This window comes from Ictalurus furcatus, chromosome 19 (assembly GCF_023375685.1).
Source record: "Ictalurus furcatus strain D&B chromosome 19, Billie_1.0, whole genome shotgun sequence".
NCBI lineage: Eukaryota > Metazoa > Chordata > Actinopteri > Siluriformes > Ictaluridae > Ictalurus > Ictalurus furcatus.
In genome coordinates, this window is record NC_071273.1 from 23524509 (window position 1) to 23545831 (window position 21323).

The 21323-nt window shown below is 41.1% G+C and overlaps 1 protein-coding gene and 1 long non-coding RNA gene across 2 annotated transcripts; both read left to right on the plus strand.

Annotated features, from left to right (window-relative positions):
- The first annotated feature begins 3657 nt into the window (after nucleotides 1-3657).
- On the plus strand, nucleotides 3658-4578 carry LOC128623202 (uncharacterized). The gene is made up of 3 exons (XR_008388543.1): nucleotides 3658-3757; nucleotides 3870-3959; nucleotides 4147-4578. It is a non-coding gene; the product is annotated as an uncharacterized LOC128623202 (long non-coding RNA).
- A 2931-nt stretch (nucleotides 4579-7509) lies between these two features.
- On the plus strand, nucleotides 7510-21193 carry ldhba (lactate dehydrogenase Ba). The gene is made up of 8 exons (XM_053649763.1): nucleotides 7510-7799; nucleotides 13915-14046; nucleotides 14185-14302; nucleotides 15283-15456; nucleotides 15792-15965; nucleotides 16098-16215; nucleotides 19795-19918; nucleotides 20667-21193. Exons 2-8 carry the CDS (start codon nucleotides 13918-13920, stop codon nucleotides 20832-20834), a joined length of 1005 nt encoding a protein of 334 aa, XP_053505738.1. The 5' UTR covers nucleotides 7510-7799; nucleotides 13915-13917; the 3' UTR covers nucleotides 20835-21193.
- The last annotated feature ends 130 nt before the right edge of the window (nucleotides 21194-21323 follow it).

Below are 21323 nucleotides of genomic sequence, written 5' to 3' on the forward strand. Positions count from 1 at the left end.
ATGATTCGTTTGCGGGTTTTCGACTCCTTTATTTTCAACGTCGTGTCCTTAGCAGCGCATTTAAATAGCAAGTGACTCGTATATGCGACTCGGCTCTCAACATTCACCTCAAAACGCAGACTTAAAGAACCAATTCAAAGAGCCGACTCGTTACCAAACGACACATCACTGGTATTCTCATTATAAAGCATTCTAATGGACTACAGTCCAGTGATAGAGGCTTATTTGCAACTAAAATTAGATTTGACCAGTCTCTGTTATATGACATTACAGTAATATATTATATATTCTTCTGAATATTTATTAATGGTGATGAAATTACTTTTTATTATTTTACACGTCACATGACATGCTGTATAACTGTGTGTTTTTTTCCAGCCGCACAACCTGTGTGTAACACTACTCTGGTTACATCTCATATTATACACTGAGCAATGAGAGCAATGTTGGCTCCGGAACTCTCTTTTGTCCTTTCGTCCTGAATCGTGGCTCACACGCTGATCCAGACCCCCTCAGGCAGGACAAAGGAGCCATTTTTACACAGCCCTCTGATTGGCCACCATTCAACTGGACGATAGAATCGAGGTCACTGATTGGTCAGGGTGTTGCAACCTGATCCACAGAGGTCAAACTGTCCATGTGATGAGTGTGTGTTATTCAAAGTCTACATTTCTATTCACCATCCAGTTTGGTGCAGTAACAGAGGATTCAGTCAGATGCAAAAGTTTTCACACCCTTAGTTCAAAATGATCACTTCAGGCATTAAATTGGACAAGATTTAGTGTGTTAGGGTTCACAGTTAGAGTTCCTTCATTATCATAAGCAGTCAAATCGTGTATGTTAAAATACTAATAGTGAAAAATTTTCTGTTTAAAATCTGAGTGCGGTGTAAATATTCCTTCAGATTGTAACCCTTCTCTAACCGCCTCAGCGTCTTGCCCAAGGACACTTCGGCATGTGGAGTCACGTGGGTCGGGAATCAAACCACCAACCCTACAATCAGTGGACAACCCACTCTACCACCTGATCCACAGCCCCACTCATTTACATATCCAACTCTCGCTCCAAATTTGAATGCCCAAAAGCTGAGCATTGCAAAAATACTAAATGCTTTCCACTGGTTAGATCATAACTTATTAAACTGTTTACAATCAAGGACTTCTTTAACGTTCAAAAATATATATATAAATAAAATAAAATCATAGGTCAAATCATTTTAAATGTTTGCTACAATCTTTTGGCTATTTCCTGGAACCCAAGTGAGGTTTTTTTTTATTTTTATTTATTATTATTATTATTATTATTATTATTATTATTATTATTATTATTTCTGAACTTTCCACAAACACTACCCATTTCTTTTTATTTACTTTGTCACTAGATTCCAGCTGACGTTTTTATCGGTGTGATAACTTTGATAGCTTTGATTGAGAATCGTGGAGATAGTTTATCATCAGGGAATGAAAAGAAGAAAAAAAATATCCTACAAAACTATAATCTTAAGTGCACAGGCTTCATCACATGACCATTCAGCTTGAACATTAGTGAACAGGATGGATAAATCGATTATAAATGTTAAAATAAAATAGCATTTTATATGTTAACCTAGTTTACAGAATGGTCGATTGGGGGGCACAAACTTTTCTTCTCAACATTAGGCTCTCCTTTATGTTCTACAGCTGGGTAGTTCTGAGTTGTGTGAACTCTGTTCTAGTCAGAGTGTTCATTCTCAGGATTATGAAATAAATATTATTCATTTACACACACTTACATTTTACTTTTGACTTTTTCCCATGACTCGACTCCAGCTCTGCCGCTTTTAGCTGAACTATTTGTACTCTGTAAGGTGTATACACATACAGAATTACTGGTTTATGATCATTATTTATTTGGAAAGCTGCCAGAGTAGGGTGAGCTTCTCTTCTTTAACCCCTTAACCTTTCAAAAATTCCCCTGTACCCCCTCGGTACAGAGTCATGTCCCAATTATTCAAATATTAGATTATTTTACTAATTGTTGGTGATTTTATTATGAATGTTAACACTATTTTTAACATTTATCTTCCTTTGTTTTTCTTTAATTTTACATACTTAAAATTTTTACTTTTAATTTTTGATGCAAAGCATTTGACTCTAAATGGAAGTTGTTATAGAAACAACTATTATTATTATTTAGAGGGCCAAACACTAAAGGTGTGTAGGTACCCTTTCTTCTTCTTCTTCTTCTTCTTCTTCTTCTTCACTGCCGTGAGAACCGTCTGGTAAAATGTTGTGAAATTTGGCACACCGATTAGGGAGGGTCTAAGGAACATTCTGACCAAATTTAGGCCAAGTGCTGCCAACGCTGTAGCACCACCATCGGGTCAAATTTGGGCCTAATTCGGAAGTACATTTATGGTCAACTTTTGAACCGTGCATCGAAATTAAAACGCCGACGCCCCCATGACGTAAATTTCCTCCTAATTAGATTTTCCGCCACCTTTAGACTTTTTTTCGCTGCTCCTCGTACAAGTTACAAAAGTTATAATAATATGCTAATAATGCCTACATAATGCTTATAAGTGCCATTGTTGTTACTCTTCTTCCAAATTTTGCCCAATCTTCACCAAATTTGGCTCACGTCATCTTGAGACCTGTCTAAACAAAATTTATCAAAGGAACTCTGATATTCAAAGCCGTCCTCCTATAACAGACTTGCAAAAACTACACATGAAACTACAAATCATTCTTGAATCCCTTTGCCTATAGTTATGGCTCTGCTTTCCAGTGATTGCTTATGCAACAATTGTAGGGTGTCCGTGAATGTGCCGCTCACTGAGTCTGGGTGCTTGGCCCCCAAAATTGCTGCTTGCAGCTTTAATTATTGTTATTATTATTATTATTATTTTATTATTATTATTATCATTAGGTTTTCTATTGGAGTTGTATATTTTCCTGTTGTCGGGCATCTATATGGCACTCCGTACACTTTTAATGAAATCTGGCACAGTGATAGCATCTCAGTTACCTACACAGTAATTTTGATGTACACCACTCAAGCCCTCTAGCACCACCAATATGGAAAATCTGGACATACGTTTGCAATAATAACTCTCAATGTTGTATCAACACGATTCCACTTTCCCCTGGTTCTTTGGGTCAAGTCGAGTTCAAGGGACACCATGATGTTAATTTCCGCCGCTGCGTTTTCCCACCTTTTTGCATTTTTCAGAAATCAGTAATGCTGTGATCTATTCAGACCACAGTCTTGTAAATGTAGGTGAGTAAAACACCATGTCCGAAGAGACTCCAAGATGATGTGTGTAATTCCCCTGTAGGGAGTGCTGTAATATACAGATTAGTAAATCTGCTAATAAGTTTGTAATAAATTGCTTAGCAGGAAATCCTGATTCTCCTTCCCCTTCATTCACTGGAGCGTTTCTGGTGTAAGGAATTTGTGATATTTTTTTCCAAACAGAAACTCAACCATTTTGCAATTTTATTTGGGATGTTTCATTCATAACGGGCAGACAAATTTGCTGGCGGAAGCCGCCAAACAGGAAGTGATGACATATTTCAGCACGTATTGATGCCAAACTTGACCCCTATGTTTAGCAAAACGACCTAATGTTATGAAACTAGCTTTGAGTTCATTTGCAGCTTGGGAGGGCTACTGAAAACAGGAAGTGATGCAATATCGCAGCAATTACTTGATGTTTTACCTTCAAATCTCCTTGGGAACAAAATGCTGATGGGCTCAATGGCTTCAGTGCTATGAGGTGAGGCTGAAAAGTGCTTGAAACCTAACATGACATGAAGCTGGTCTGACTTCTCTGTAAGGCTTTCTCCAAGGTGGAATTCTTTTAATCACTCCCCTTTCCCAATTCTCAGATCCCATTCCAGGGTCCCTGCTCTCGAATCTTATTGGAGGATGTAGTAGGTGGAGTCGTGGCTCCTCCTGCTCGTGTCTGGGAGGCGGACGTGAGTAGCGTGGCATGTTTCTCCAGCTGTGAGAGCAGGGGATTGTTGAAAAGCTCTGAGATGCCGAGAGCATTACATTGTTAACTGTTAACTGTGTGCTGAGCTTGTTCATGACCTGCTCGTGTTAAACAAACACAGAAACTCACTTAAGCATTTACCTGAACAAACGGTTGACTTTTTTTTTCAGTCCACAGAGAGATGACAGAGCAGCAGATTGGAACCTAAACTATTTTTCCTTTTCACGGTTTTGCTGAAGCCTCTAAACGTTGCAGCTCTTTCAGCGTGTCCTGGACTTTTCCATCAGATTTTCCCATCGGACTTCATGCGCGCCTCAAATACAATAAAGCCTTGACCCTTTTAAAAAGCATGTGCCCCTGATTTATTAAAGAGTTTCTATTAAAAAGTGAAAGGGCGGATGAGTCTAGGAATCTGTCTCTTTCTTTATTTGTTGTCATAAGCTTATACTGATATATCATTCTACTATAATGCTAATGCCCATTTAATGTAGTGCTCATCCATTTGAAACCATTTTTACTCTAATCTGGTTCGGGTTTTTTCTAGGTCTACGAACCAAGTCTATATGTTCAGGCAAAGGAGTTTACATTTTATTTAAATTCAAAACCACAACCTTTGCATTGTGACTTTCAAAGTCCAGACACCGATGAGGAATTATTCCACTCAAAAAAAGTCAAAAGGATCGCCGTTGTAGCGTTATATTAATGTTATGATATTAAATAAAACGGTCAGATTAATAGTCTGTGGGTGGAAGATTTTTGTGTCGTGTTTCGTGTCATTGCTTAAACCTTGATTCTGTGATTCATCCGTCGGTCTGCGTGTTCAAGCTTGTGTTACTTTGGCAAAGTTGGCAAAGGGGGAAATAAATTATAAGGGCCACACCTGGGCTTTTCTGTCTTTTAGCTAAATAATATCAGTGTATTACCAGCTCAGACAGGACAACCATAGCATGGACTCTCATAAAAATGTGGGCTTTATTTTTTTTGCAACAGTGGCAAGAAGAGAAAAGAAAGGCATATGTTGGAGACTCAAACTACAGGTGTAGAAGAAGGTTCTCTGGGCTGATGAGACCAAACTGTAACTGGAAATCCAACACCGATCATCACCCTGAGAGCACCATCCCCACCGTGAAGCATGATGGTGGTGGCATCGTGTTGTGGGAATGATGGCAAGATGGATGGAGCCAAATATACAGGGTAATCTGAGAAGAAATCCTGTTCTAGTTGGCAAGAGAGTGGCAAGGGTACTGCCAGAGCTACACTGGAGTGGCTCAAAACCAAAGATCGTGAAGATTAATGACTCATGATCACACTATCCGGTCACCCAGAAGAGGATAGGTTCCTTTTTGAGTCTGGCTCCTCTCTAGGTTTCTTCCTCATGTCATCTCAGGCAGTTTTTCCTCACCACCGTCACCTTTGGCTTCTTCATTAAGGGTCTAATTTCTAAATATATTTCTGGATTCGTGTAAAAGTAAAGCGTGACAGTGTTCAATGTTGAAAGTGGTATATGAATAAAGTTGAATTGGCCCAGTCCTCAAGCTGATTGGGAATCTGTGGCAAGACTTGGAGATTCTTGAAAAATCGGATAGCGCTTGAGCAATTTTAACAAGAAGAACTGGCCTAAAACACAAGACTCCAGATGCAAAAGCTGACCGAGACACATCCCAGAAGACTTGAAGCTACGATTGCAACCCAAGGTCTTCCTACTGAGTATTGACCAAGGGGGTGAATATTTATGCAACCCAAAAAGGTCTGCTTTTTTTTTTATTGTTTTGTTATTAACCTTAGTGTCAAAATAAAGAATATTTTTTTGCACCTTCAAACAGTAAAACTGGAAATGAATTCCAATTCTAGCAGTCCAAAATGTGGACAAGCTCAAGGGGGGTAAAAACTTATGCAAGACACTGTATATAGAGTACTCCAGTTGAGGAGTCATTCTTAACACTCTGACTTTCTTGATTCTGAACCAAGTCAAAAGCGAAAAACAAAACAGCAGATCAGTAATGTTTAATGAGCTTCTCTAGCCTTTTAAGGACGACTTATCATCTGATGCTGCTCTCAGAAGCACACCCTCAGACAAAAAAAAAAGGCGGTCACTAGGGCGGTACCCTCAAGGTTACATCTTTTGTTCCTTTAATATGTATCTTTCACCTGGAAATGTGGAAGAAATGTACCTTTAAAAATAATGATTGGTTAAGTGTAAAGTTTTAACGGTACACTACATACACCTTATTGTGGAAAAGTCACCCAGAATATTACTGAACTGGAGAGTAGGCCATTGCTCATGAGGAACGGGGTGCGGTTCCTCAGGAACGCTGACAGAAGCTCTGCATCTCGTTCGCAGCCGGTCATAACAGCAAGGGTGCTCTACTGAGTATTAAAGATACTCGCCATGAAGCCGGTGAATAATTTTGAGACTGGAGAAATCATTATAAGTTGCATTTTCAGTTGAATTTGGGGGAAACCACTCGAAGCATTCGTCGTGTTGAACTATTTCAATTACTTTATTATTATTATTATTATTATTTGTTCATTGCAAACATCTGAAAGTCTGTCAGTTTTGACAATAAACCTGATTTGCACTGGGGGGGGGGGGGGGGGGTCATTGAATCATTTTGATTGCAACTCTATGGGTGTGATGGTCAGGTGACCACAAACCTTCAGCCATACTATAGAGTATATATTTTTTTATAATCCTGCACATTACGATTGAAAGAAATGATAATGAAGTATGTTCAGGAAATGACTAGCATCTGTTCTGAATTTTAGACTAAAGTAGGTAATGACCTTCAACAATAATGTTTTGACAAGTCTCCCACTTTATTATTATTATTATTATTATTATTATTATTATCAGTAGTAGTAGTAGTATTTTCATGCAACAAAGTCATCTGGAACTCGTGTTTTCGGCACCATCATGATTCACTGGAATAAAGTCGGTGTGAAGTTGGACGTTCGATATTCGCGGAAATTAAGGGACCGTCTCTAAAGTGACATTCGACATCGTTATACACGATTCTAACTTCAATAGCGTTTGAAAGGAATGACTTACAGTCACATAACCAACTCTAAAGTGTTCATCTCGGTGCACACCTTTTAGATTTTTGATATTTATTAAAATAAACTATTAAATCACATTTAAATTAGACATGAATTTCACTACCGAATGGGCCCATACACAAAATATACCTAAAACTTGTGATTGCATAAGTATTCGCCGCCGTTACTGTGAAACTAATCCATTATTTAAAGCTCAATAGCATTTGAAGTGAATGATGTACAGTCGCAAAACCAACTGGAAAGTGTTCCTCTAGGTGTCAGGTATGATGCACACCTTTTAGATTTTTGATGTTTAATCTGACCCCGAGATGAACACTGTACACTGGGTTATATGACTGTAAGTCATTCCCTTCAAACGCTATTGAAGTTAGAATCGTGTATAACAATGTCGTATGTCACTTTAGAGACGGTCCCTTCATTTCCGCGAATATCGAACGTCCAACGTCACACCGACTTTATTCCAGTTCTTGATTCCGAGTGAAAGGCGGACAGAAAAAGAGTCAAGGTTGCTCGAGTCACAGGCCTGAAAGCCGCTGTGTGCGCGCGCATCCTCACATTCCACACCGCCTGTACTCCATCTCGAGCTGTACGTCGACCACGCTTTTTAACGCACGCGCACCAACTCCTCCTGGAAGCTGACTACAGTGAGCGCGCGCCCTTCACGCTACACATCCTTCTCCGCCTGCACTCAGCTCGGATCAGCTCCGCAAACCCGCTTCACGCACCGCCGAAGCACGCAGAGACATCCCTCTCTCTCACACCTGATGTACGTACCGCACACGATAAGTCTAATCTAACTCGGGTTGTTTTTTGTTAGATGGAGGTCGTTTAATGCACAGAGCGCGTGCACTTAGGCCAAAACAAGAACCGTGTTCAATTGATTCCAGGTTTAAAATGACTCCGTTTCTTCGTGATTCATGTTTCTGTCTCTCTCTCTCTCTTTTTCCTGTGCATGCATAGGTTTTGTGCACTGCAGTGTGTTTGATGATTGAGGGTATTTCCGTTTTAGGAAACTTCCGTGATGCACATTTAAAAATAAGTAAATAAATAAATACATGCATTTTGTTTAATGGAGGTCGTTTAATGCACAAACCGTGTTGACTTGATTCCTGGTTTAAAAGGACGCCACTTCTTCGTTATGAATATTTCTCTCTCTTTTCTGTGCATGCATTGTTTTTCTGTGCATGCATTGCAGTTTGTTTGATTATTGAGGAAACTTCCGTGATGCACATTTAAAAAAAAAAAAAACAAAAAAAAAAAACTCTAAATGCCATATAGGTTGCACAACACGGCCTTCTTCTATTTCTTTTTTATTTATTTAGATTTTTTTATTTTTTTTTATAAATGTATTCATTCTGAGCTGCTGTGTGTGTGTGCGTGCGTGCGCGCGCTTGTTTATAGAAAGATGTCTCGTGGGTAAACAGACTTGACCTTGGGCTTAAAAACTGTGCACCTTCGAAGCTTATTGTTTTTGGAAACGTGAGCAGATCCGGTGAAGGACGCTGTAAGGACGCGTGCTGCGATGAAGAAAAGAAATTGGAGCTGGTTTCCGTCTAAACGCGCTTTGTTTAGGAAACAGTTTACAGCTCTGCGTTGTAAATTACAGGGCTGCTGAAATCCATCCGCTATTTAACACGGCTACATCCGGGACACTGAGCGTCGTGACGTCATTTAGACGCGTCTGTCTCCGCTAGAGTGTTACGGTGTGTAAAGATATCGCGGTTTTAATCAAGTTAAAAAAAAATAATAACAATAAAAACCATTGGAGGAAAAATGTATTTTTTATCAGTACAGATTTTGTACAACAGACAAATTATGTCCTGACACCAAAAAGAAAAACAAACAACAATAGTTTGAGACTCATGACTTGATTCTGTACTTTTATCCATTTCCTTTAGAAACAGGAAGTCTGTGTTAGCATGTTGCAGAGTATAGCATTGGGTTTACACCACATCCCTGCCCAATATGGAGAACAGTGGAACGTTTAACAAGCGCATTTTTAACATGCTGCTAATGAGCTAACAAATTGCTACTGCTTCTAACAAACTAATAAACCGCTATATCCTATTAATGAGCTAACAAACTAGAACTGCTTCTAAAGCGCTAACAAACCACTATAGGTCCTAATGGGCTAGCAAACTGCTACTGTTAATGTTGCTAACAAACTTTAAGAACTGCTACTTCTCATAACAAGCTAACAAACTGCTAATGCTAGTAGTGAACTAACAAAGTGGAACTGTTTCTGAAGTTCTAACAAACTGCCAATGCTTTTTACAAACTTACAAATTGCTACTGCCGCTAACAGACTGGTTCAACCAAGCTAATAAACCGCTGGACCTGCAAACTGGACCTGCCTCTATAGCGCTAACAAAAAGCTACAGCTTCTAACGGGCTAGCAAACTTCTACTGCTGCCAATGTTAACAATCTAAAGAACTGTTACTTGTACTAATGAGTTAGTGAACTGCTAATGCTAGTAATGAGCTAACAAAGTGGAACTGCTTCTAAAGCGCAAACGAGCGGCTAATGCTTTTAACAAACAAACAGATCGCTACTGCTACTTCTGCTACCAGACTGAAATACTGCTACTTATATTAACGAATTAAAGAACTTCTACTAACGAGCTAACAAAGTGGAACTGCTTGTAAAGGGCTAACAAACGGCTAATGCTTTAAACAAACTAACATACTGCTGCTAACAGACTAAAGAACTGTTACTTCTACTGACGAGCTAACAAATCGCTACTGCTGCTAACGGGCTAACGAGCCGATAATGCTAGTAATGAGCTAACAAACTGGAACTGCCTCTAAAGCGCTAACAAACTACTAATGCTAGTAATGAGCTAACAAACGGCTGCAGTTTCTAATGGGCTAACGAATTGCTGCTTCTCGTAATGAGCTAACAATCTGCTACTGCTGCTAATGTTAACAAACTGAAGAACTTCTACCCCTGCTGTGTGTTTTTCCCGCCCTCTTTTGATTGACAGGATATCATCGGATGTTTCTAAACTATTGCCCGATGGCCCATAGCGTGAAAAAAAGCCTTGATACATTGGTGCATCTCTAATAATAATAAATTATACGAATTATTACACCGGAATACTACGAGAAAACTACTTAACTACGTTTTACTGCTGAAGCCGCCGCCATTTTGAGTGTTTCCGCGCGACGTCGTGGTGGTCAGATGGTACGAGTCGGAGCTCTCGGAAAGCTGTAATCGCGAGCTCTACGAAGACGTGAACGCTTTTTACCAGTCGGAATCGCGTAGTTGCGGTAATTACAACGCGGCGTGAGCGCGGCTTTTCTAAATCGAGCTCCGAGTTAGCGAGTAAACGTGCTGGAATCAAGGGACGCGACGTCTTTAGCGGACGGTAAATCTGTCAAATTGAACGTTTACTCGTCTCAGAAGGGGATTTCAGTTATGTGTACGGTTTGCGCAGCAAAGTTATTGTCGGGCTTTTTTTTTTTTTAATATTTACAACAAAACAAGCTAATTTTGTGCAAAACCGAGAAAATCGCGATATCGCGTCGTACGGTTGCGATGTAACGTGTAGCGATACAATTTACATCGGTGTCATAAGTTGTTTTTTTTTTTTTTTTTATAAAAGAAAAGCACAACACACCTGATGTGCGTTCTTCCTTCATTTTCTAGACGTAGAGTTAAACGCACAGTGAGTCCAGATGGAAGGGGTTGAAAACGTCAACGATCCGATCGTACGCCGTGACTAACCGTGAAACCGTAATTTAAAAAAAGGGGAAAGGAATTAAACGCACATCACGAGTATTTGCGCAGCAAACAATATCTACAAACAGCGCTGTTTGGTCTCCTTTCACCCGCTTCTGCTGTTGCGTCTGGTTTATGTTTACAAACCACAGACGTTTCCTGGATCGTTCTATTCGTCTCTGCAGGAAAATAACTGCACTCCGGCTACAAAACCGTGCCTTTGTAAATGCAGACTAGGTTATGGAGCAGTTTGAGTGCAGAATAGTTCAGGTACCTTTTACCCATACAGCTTTACTCTATTAAAAAAAAAGTCATTGTCTGTGTAGCTTTCCAAAGGTACACCCTGTGTACACCGCATTTCCAGATGAAAGATACTCCTTATTAAAGGTACAAAAGATACAAAAGGTAAAGGTCAGGGGTTTTTTTTTTTGTTTTTGTTTTTTTTTAAATGTGGGTGTGTCCTGTAACAAAACATCAGCCAAAGAAGCGTAGTTTAAGCTTATAACGACGCTACGTAACTTAAATATAAAGCGAGCCCAATTCCAGAAAAGTTGGGACGCTGTGTAAAATGTCAATTAAAAACCGAATGCAACGACCTGGAAATCTCATAAACCCGTATGTTATTCGCAGTAGAGCGCGGAAAACATATCAAATGTTTAAAGTGAGGTAATGTACCGTTTTAAGAAGGAGAAAAAAAAAGGGGGGGGGGAGAGTTGGGACGGGAGCAAGAAAAGGCTGGGAAAGGAAGTGTTGGTGAAAAAGAAACAACCGGAGGAACATTTTGCAAGTAATTAGGTTAATTGGAAACAGGTCAGTAAGATGACTGGCTCTACACACACCTCAGTCAATTATTATTATTATTATTATTATTTGTAAAGTTACGGATGGTAAACGATAGTGTAATGCGTAAAGTATTAGACAAATGCACTAATATCTGTGAACAGTTTCGTCTCCGTCTTCATTTTGTCCGAAGGGTGTACAAACTTTTGCTCTCGGCTGTACTTCATGGCCGTATGCACCAGAGTGGGTTTTCTCGCCCGAGTTAAACCTAACGGAGAAGGAACTTGAGTTTGAAATGGCTCACGGTGCTTTACGTTGTGAAAGGATGTGTGTGTGTGTGTGTGTGTGTGTGTGTGTTACAGAACTGCGTACACACACACACACACACACACGGAGCTCGGCTTGAGCTTCATACCCTGTGCCCTTGTTCTCCTTTTGTCCTTGTTGGCGCCGTGTCAGTTCAGGATTATCGAATACCCGTCACTCAGTGGCTGGAAAAGGACGAGGAGGATTAGCGGCGCTTCGGCTCGCACGCATTTCACGTTTATCTCACGTGCCCGCCCGAGTCGACCTTTTCACTCTGAACTTTGACACAGTTGAGTCAGTGTACCGCGTTACTCTCGCAGCTGTATCTGTCCTGAAGATGTCGAAAATTTTTAATCACGGCTTTCACCTCTGCCTCTTACAAAGCGCTGACACTGGAGACTCCTTCCATAAACGTTACGTAAGCATCTCCTTAAATGAAGCTTCACCAAATCAATCGTTTACCTGCGTTATTTATTTATTTATTTATTTATTTATTTATTTATTTAAAACGCAGTCCTTCCAGGAACGAACGCCAAATCGAGCAATATTCGGGGGAGCTTGTGAAATTAAAAAAAAAAAAATTTTTATTTCCCAAAAATTTTTGGGAAATAAATAATAAACTTTTTAAAGTTTTAAAAAGTAAATAAAAAATGAATTCTGGGCATTCCCTCAAAGCCCTCTTCGATTCACGTGCGTCAAATGTGAGTACAGGTAAAAGGCCTCGTTTACCGACAAACATCACCGCGAAAGGCCGCACGAAACAATTTCGTTCTAAAAGGGGGGGGGAGCACAAACGCTGCAAATTGCACGGCAAATTTAGAAAAAATCCGCAGCGAAATAAAACTTTTTGGCCACAAGAATCACAACAAAAACTCAGGGTTACAGGGTTAGGGTTAGGGGTTAGGATTAGGGTACAGGGTAATCCTGTACGGACTGTTTACTGTCAAAACTGCTGATTTAAACAAACAAACAAACAAATAAATAATAATCACTTTGACCAATCAGAATGGAGAATCGTCTCTGAATGAACGTGTCTTACGTTTTCTTGTTTTGTCAGAGGTTTGCGATGAGGATTCTGGAAAAACGTGACGCTAAAAATGGGTTAGATGTCATTAGGAGTCACAGCTGTGTGTGTGTGTGTGTGTGTGTGTGGGGGGGGGGGAATTGGCGATCAAACAGTCCATATAGAATATTTTATTGAGAATGTTAGTGAAAACTGAAAGGTTAGTGGAGACTACGGTGTCGTACCGCTGAAAAATCTTCGGCAGCTATTAAGAGCAAGTTGTATGGCGCCCCCTAGTGCCAGGTGAGAAAAAAAAATACAGCCATGTGGAATCCGAGTCTTCAGATTTGTAATCCGCATCATCAGATTTCGTTCGACGCCTCTCAAAGTTTTCTCTTCTGCCTCTCTACTGATTTTGCTTCAGTAGCTTTGTTTCCATCCACGTATGTTCATGCGAATTCCAGGATAAAAATAATAAAACCGCTGGATGGAAACGCCCAGATGAGAATAAAATCTCCAAAATGCGCTTGAAAACGTACGCGCATCGTTGGTTTTATTCGAAAACAAGGCGTGCGCATGAAACTACGACGGAAACGCGTCAGTTATCGTGATGTGATGGTTTTTGTCTTATCGCCCAACCCATGAGATTTTACCAAACTCAGAAGGAGGTAGCGGAGTAGCTGTACGTAGCTAGTACAGTTAGCTTGCTTTGCTACTCTAATCTTGGTACGAAGCTGAGCATGAAACGTGTAAACTGGGGGGTTTTTTGGATGGGGGGGGGGGTTGTGGTTCACACTGATTTAGTGATTTAGAAGCTATAGCTATGAAAGTTTTTGTGGACAGGTCACGCCCCCAAGTGGTAACTATCAGTCGCTGCACGGCCGCCAGAGACGAACCTCATGCGACGCGAGCGACTTGTCACTTGGTGCGAACGTAGGGGGAGAACTGTTAATGAGGTGTAATGCAGGAGGCGGAGTTTCGTTAAAACATGCTGCTGCGATAGGAGGAAAAGAAACGGCTGTAAATAAACCTGGAGGTTTTCTGTAGTAAAAGCTTTAACACTCTGTGTAGATCATGGCCTCAGTCCTGGAGAAACTCATGACCTCCCTGAACAGCGGTCCTGCTGAACCTCCCACCAACAAGGTGACTGTGGTGGGAGTGGGGCAAGTGGGCATGGCCTGCGCTGTCAGCATCCTGCAGAAGGTACGAGACCCCACACACACACACACACACACACACACACACACACACACACACACACCAGTGTTTGATCCAGTGTTTGATCTTAGGATGCTGCATTTTGTGCTGAGTGAATCTCTCTCTCTCTCTCTCTCTCTCTAGGACTTGTGTGATGAGCTGGCACTGGTCGATGTGCTCGAGGACAAGCTGAAAGGAGAGATGATGGACCTGCAGCATGGCAGCCTCTTCCTCAAGACCCACAAGATCATCGCCGATAAGGGTGAGACGTCAGTGACCCGAGAACCGAATCTTTTTTTTAACGAATCTTTGTGTTCTGAATCATTATCTAAATGATTCATTTGTACGACTTCGCAAACGAATCACTCGCTTCGACCTGTTGTCAAACGATTCTTTTAAAAAACAATTCCGTGGTTAGAACTTCCTTCATACATCCATACGTTCTTCCTTCCTTACTTTCTTTCATACTGCCGTCATTCCCATCCTTCCATACCTCCCTACTTTTCTTCTGTACTTCCTTTCATCCTTCCCTACTTCCTTCCTTCTGTACTTCCCTTCATCCTTCTGTACTTCCTTCCGTCCGTACTTCCTTCCGTCCGTACTTCCTTTTATCCTTCCATACTTCCTTTCATCCTTCTGTACTTCCTTTCATCCTTCCGTCCGTACTTCCTTCCATCCTTCTGTACTTCCTTCCATACTTCATTTCATCCTTCTGTACTTCCTTCCTTCCATACTTCCTTTCATCCTTCTGTACTTCCTTCTGTATTTCCTTTCATCCTTCCGTACTTCCTTCCTTCTGTATTTCCTTTCATCCGTCCGTACTTCCTTCCCTCTGTACTTCCCTCCTTCCATACTTCCTTCCTTCTGTACTTCCTTTCATCCGTCCGTACTTCCTTCCTTCTGTATTTCCTTCCATACTTCCTGTCATCTTTTGATATAAAAATAGATAAATACTCATCCTATGAATAAATTCTTTTGATAACTAATAAAAAAATAAACAAATAAAACATTTTCTGTATCTTTCTTTTAATCTCTTTGCACGCTTTCACGTCCTTTATTTGGCCTTTCTGCGTTGCATTGCGTTATTTATCTGATGGTTTAACAGCCGGAGTGTGAGGGTGTAACGTGATGTACATTAACACCAGGACACACTTTGCTCGTGGAGATCAGGTGTCGGTGTTTGTGTGACTCCACAGCTGTTTTTTTTTTAACTCCGCCTCTGTCCGCGCTGTCGATCGACAGACTACTCTGTGACGGCGAACTCGCGCATCGTGGTGGTGACGGCTGGCGTTCGTCAGCAGGAGGGCGAAAGCCGCCTCAACCTGGTGCAGAGGAACGTCAACATCTTCAAGCACATCATCCCTCAGATCGTCAAACACAGTCCCAACTGCATCCTCATCGTCGTCTCCAACCCGGGTGAGGCAAAATACGGTTGTAGGTTTGCAAAAGTAAATTAATGGATATGAAAAAATGCAGTTAAAATACTGTTAGAGCCGTTATAGTAGTTCAGTACGCCTTTACGTTATTAAATAATAATAATAATAATCGTTTTTAACATCGGCACTACCACCACCGTGCTTCAGAGTGAGGAAACGAATTCAAACAGATCTTAATACTGTGTAACACATGTTGTGACCACATGATGTCGCCATTCTGATGAAAAGTCAGTAATTCTGGACAAAATGTCGGAGAGATTTGTTTTGTCTTTGAAAACGCTTCGTGTAAAGCTTTCGGTTTTAACGCCCACACAGTGGACATCATGACCTACGTGACGTGGAAACTCAGCGGCCTTCCCAAGCACCGCGTCATCGGCAGCGGCACCAACCTGGACACGGCCCGTTTCCGCTTCATCATGGCCGAGAAGCTGGGCATCCACGCGAGCAGCTTCAACGGCTACATCCTGGGGGAGCACGGAGACTCCAGCGGTGAGCCTCTGGGAGAGCGGGAGGGGTGGATTGTGGAGGAGATTATAAACACTGAAGTTGGTTTGTTGTAGTTGTGTATAATTTTATGCAGTGGTGCAAATCGAAGGTCTTCCTGGTTCCTGTGTTCCTCAGTGCCCGTGTGGAGCGGTGCTAACGTCGCAGGCGTGAACCTGCAGACGCTCAACCCGGCCATCGGGACGGATCAGGACCGCGAGAACTGGAAGGACGCTCACAAGATGGTGGTGGACAGGTATAACGATCCTCTTCTTTTTTTTTTTCTTTTTTTTTTCCTGTATTGCATTTTGAATTGTTTTGTTCATACTTCTAGCTTTCAGTCTGATCCATTTGAGTTGTTCAGACGGATTAACAGCTGACAGTAAGGCTGTCTTTGTGTCCGATCTAGGAATGCAGATTTACGCAAGATACTCCGGATGATTAACCGACTGCAATTCCTCCACGATTACAAGGGAAAAATCTGCTACGATAAGATACGATTTCGGGTCTTGAAGGGGAAAGGGAACCGTGTTCATATCGAGAGTACGACAAGAGTAAAACACGTCTGAATGAATTTTATACGCCGGCGCTGAGCACTCGACCCTTGCGCTCTGGGGTTCTGTTTACCCGACCGGTGTGTGACGTCATAGGCTGGCTTGTGTTTACATGCGAGATGTAAACAAACATGCTGTGTGTTTGGGTTGATTTTCTGTCGAGCTGCAAAGATGCTCCATGTTTTTGAATTTTGATTTGAAGCGACAGATAAAATCCAGCATGTATATCTTGTGAGCTGTATATGCTGGATGCCCCACACACACACATGCACTCGCAGATTGGCATTTTCCTCAATCCGCCTTGGACTTTGTTTTTGTTTACAAACAGGAGTACGAAGTCTAATTTGTCTGATCTCCCTACAGCAGACCGATACACTCTGTCCCGGTTGGCGATAATGCACGATTACCACATGTGCACCAAAACAAATCCGGTCTTCTGTCTCGATCAGGTTCGAGGTCCGCATCAGACTCGGTGACGTTTACAGCTCCCCCGCGTCAATGTATAACAAACCGGGCAAATCAATACAAACTTGCACATTAGAAATGAGCAGAACTTTTTTTATATATATATATATAAAATACAGTTGTGCCTAAAAGTTTGCATCCCCCTTGCAGAATCTGCTGAATCTTAATACTGTTAACAAAATAAGATTGATCCCATTGTTTTAGTCCTGTCCTGAATAAACTATTTCACATAACAGATGTTTACATTATAGTCCACAAGACAAGATTATAGCTGAATTTCTAAAAATTTCCCCGTTCAAAAGTTTACACACCCTTGATTATTAATCCCGTGTGTCGTTACCTGGATGATCCACGACATGATGTGTTTATGTTCTGTGAGAGTCGTTCACGAGACCCTTGTTTGTCCTGAGCAGTTAAACTGCCCACTGTGCTTCAGGAAAATCCTCCAGGCCCTGCACGTTCTTTACTTTTCCAGCATCTTCTGCATATGTGACCCCTTTCCAGCAGCGGCTATATGATGGTGAGATCCACCTTTTCACACGGAGGACGACTGAGGGACTCGTACACGACTGTTACACAAGGTGCAAACGCTCACTGATGCTCAAGAAGGCAACACGATACATTAAGAGCCGGCAGGGGGGGGGTGTAAACTTTTGAACAGCATGGTGGGTGTAAATTATTGTGTGTGTGTATATAGTTCTGCCCTTCAGATGCCAAATAAGATGGTTACATGTCTACCAGAAGATAAAACACTAACAATTTATACCGAGCATCCTGTTCAAAAGTTTACACCCCCCTGGCTCTTAATGTATTGTGTCGCCTTCTTGAGCATCAGTTTATTCAGGACAGGACTAAATAAACAACATCATGGGATTTGTATGATCATTCTTATTTTGTTAACAGAGAGTGTATGTATGTGTGTGTGTGTGTGTGTGTATATATATATATATATATAATATTTCCTACAATTTCCAGTAAGCTCAATAACTTAATGAACCAACAAATAAATCCAGTGCACTTATTGAAAGGAGGTTGGCTCTTGAAAAAATGTATGTATAAATACATATTATGGCTTTATGTATAAAGAATTCCACAAGAACAATTAATATTACACTATAATCATTATTTGTATTCTCCAGTAGAATTACAAATAATACGTGTTTATTTTCTAAGGTAAGGCACATCCACGTTTTATTTATTTATTTATTTATTTATTTATTTTTAAAATCCATTCGACAACCTCCTCGACAAATTTCTTTACGTCTGGACCCGAAAGGGGAAGATGATCGGCCGTTCCGGTATCATCACTGTTTAAGAGACGCTCGTTTTGGTCAAGATGAAATCGCGAGCTTTAGAAAGTCAGCAGAAGGGATGGATGTCGTTTAAACTCGTTGTCCTGTCCAAATCTCAAACGCACCCCGATGATCATCACCGACGACTTTCAGCGCTTGTGCGTCAATTAAAAAAAAGCTACACGGTTCCACGAAGGACAAAAATGTCAAATATGTCATGAAAATATTCTATATTAATCTTTTTTTATTTTTAAAGTTTTTTTTTCCCCCCAGTTCTGATCATTATTACTAAACATCCGTTCATTTTCAGGAGTTTAACCCTTTAAACGCCGGTTTCTGTACACAATGCAAAAATCGTCAAAGATCAGGAGCCTTCTTTGACTCGTATACACGCGGTGGGACTCTTTTTCTTTCAAAATGAAATATTGCAATTCCAATAAAAATACACACTTTTTTGCAAGAATTTATGCTGTTTGCATTAACACAGACCAAACGATTAAAAACAATAAATAAATAAAAATCAAAAAGACAAAAATGTCCATACGGACGCACAAGGGTTAAATACCTGCGAGAGCTTTGTGTCATACGCTCCGAGAGAGAGAGAGATATGTAGAGATGGATGGATGGATGGATGAAAATCTGTAGATCATGATTAGTAAAACCTCTCAACGACAGACTCAAAGTCTTCAAACTCTGGCATCTCTTTAAAAATGTACTCCTCGTGGAGATTTGAAATGGACTGGTCTTGGAGGCACACCGTTTGAAAATGGTTTCTGTCGGGTATCGGGGCGTGTTGTGTGGGATTCCAGGGAATGAGCAAGCAGCTCAAGGAGGCTTCATCTTCAGAGCTCCAAAAATGTCCTGTTCTAAACTATTTTTTTCAAAAATTTCGAAATGATCGGGATCAACATGGCACGAATAAACGTTACGACATCAGTCGTGTTGGTCGAAAGCGTCGTCATGACACTTGCGCCAGTTATCTTCGAGGCATGTTTTTAATGTTAGTTTTTAAATGCAGTGCAGAATTTAATGCACTAAATGATGATCGTGATGTTAGTAATGATGGGGCTTTGAACTTGTCTTTTCATCCCCCCCAAACCTTGTGCTGTGCTAGTCCACGCCCACTTTCCATGCCGTATCATACTGACCACAGCTCATTAGGGTTCTTGTAAACTTTTCCCTCTTATAAATAATCAGCGTCTCGGGAAGTCTGTCTCTTTCTTTTCTCTTCCTGTCCTGTCTTCTATGGTCATGTCTTCCTTAGGTGAGGATAATGCTCTCTCTGTCTCTCTCTCTGTCTCTCTCTCTGTCTCTCTGCAGTAAAGTATGAAGATAAACACCCATGTAGAAATGTATCGATGTTAACACTGAATCTGTAACAAATTAGCATGAGCACATTAGCATTCACAGACTATTTCTCTCTCTCACACACTCATACTCTGTCAGAACGGCAGTGGTTGTAAGTAAACGGTGTTTCAGGCTGAGCAGGTGACTGAACGTGTGTGTGTGTGTGTTTTGTCACAGTGCCTATGAGGTGATTAAGCTGAAGGGGTACACTAACTGGGCCATTGGAATGAGTGTTGCTGATCTGACTGAGAGCCTGGTGAAGAACCTGAGCAGAGTTCATCCTGTCTCCACCATGGTCAAGGTGATGAGCGCACACACACACACAGAGACACAGAGAGAGAGAGACACAGAGAGAGAGAGATTTGAGGGAGAAATACAGAATGTGAGACAGATATTGAGGGAGAAATATAGAGAGACTGAGGGTGAAGGAGAAATACAGTGAGACTGAAACGGGGGGGGGGGGGGGAGGGAGAGAGAGAGAGGCAGATCTACTGTATACTGTGTTAAGTGGAACGGTGCAGTGTTGAAGTTCCCTCTATAATAAAGGGAGAGAAACTTGACATGAAAATAAACATGTTGTGACTTCATCTGAACTCGGATGTTTAGAGGCAGCAGAATTCGGTGTTTTGATGAAAGATTTCTGAAAGTTTCAAATTTCTGTATAACAATAACACACGTGACCATGTAAAAAAACAAAAAACAAAAAAAAAAAAACCTCCGGTCAGTGAAAGAGTTAGCTCAGTCACATGACTGTGTATCTGTCCTGAGAGCACCACCTAGTGTTCAAACGAAGAACTACTGATTTGTGTTAGTTTCTTCAAATCCGAGTTTAATGTAACCCAAAGACGACATCTGGAGAACGTGACACAGATGTGGTTCTTCATTGTCCTCTTCTGGAACCCGATGTACGTTTGAGTGAATCAGAGGCTTCTGTACGTTACTCCACAGTGCTGTTGAGTCCTGGGTTCTGATTGGACAGAGGAGTTTACGCTGGAGAGGGAACGACTGTTTATAGCTGTGTGTGTGCGTGTGCGCGTGTGTGTGTTTAGGGCTTGTACGGGATCAGCGGCGAGGTGTATCTCAGCCTGCCCTGCGTCCTGAACTCCAGCGGCGTGACCAGCGTGATCAACATGACCCTGACTGACAGTGAGGTGGGGCAGCTCAGGAAGAGCGCCGACACTCTGTGGAACATCCAGAAGGACCTGAAGGACCTGTGAAGTCCTCGTGTAGTGGCCACACACACCATCCACTCACATCATCCACGTACTTCTAACCCTTCCACTTAACACACACACGTCCTACACGGGTGTGGCTCTCGGATATGTCCTTACATCTTTCTCATTTTCTTTCCCCTTTCACTTTTTAAAAATTTCAAACTCCGAGTCAGAACGCTTTCTTTTCTCCTGTGGTGTGAATACGGTGCCATAAGATCAATTTTTCACAAGTATAGTAGGAGCGTCGCAGGTTTGTAGTCTTTCTGTCGACAGGAGCCAGACTGAAATATAGCCATACCTAACATATCCGTAAAAATGTCTTTAAAATGAAGAAAAATCAATAAATCTTTAATGAAATCCCACCCATGAATGTTCATGCTTGTTGTGTTTTTTTTTTTTTTTTTTTTTTTAATATATATAAACACATTATAGACACTTTGCTGAAAAATTGAACACAAACTCCTAAGAAATTAAATACGAACGTGTTTTTGA

Bases quoted from the DNA above. Each gene is read 5' to 3' on its own strand.
- ldhba (XM_053649763.1), top strand. From the start codon at position 13,918: ATGGCCTCAGTCCTGGAGAAACTCATGACCTCCCTGAACAGCGGTCCT. The intron at 14,047-14,184 runs GTACGAGACCCC...CTCTCTCTCTAG, and splicing joins CTGTCAGCATCCTGCAGAAG to GACTTGTGTGATGAGCTGGC. The intron at 19,919-20,666 runs GTGATGAGCGCA...GTGTGTGTTTAG, and splicing joins CTGTCTCCACCATGGTCAAG to GGCTTGTACGGGATCAGCGG.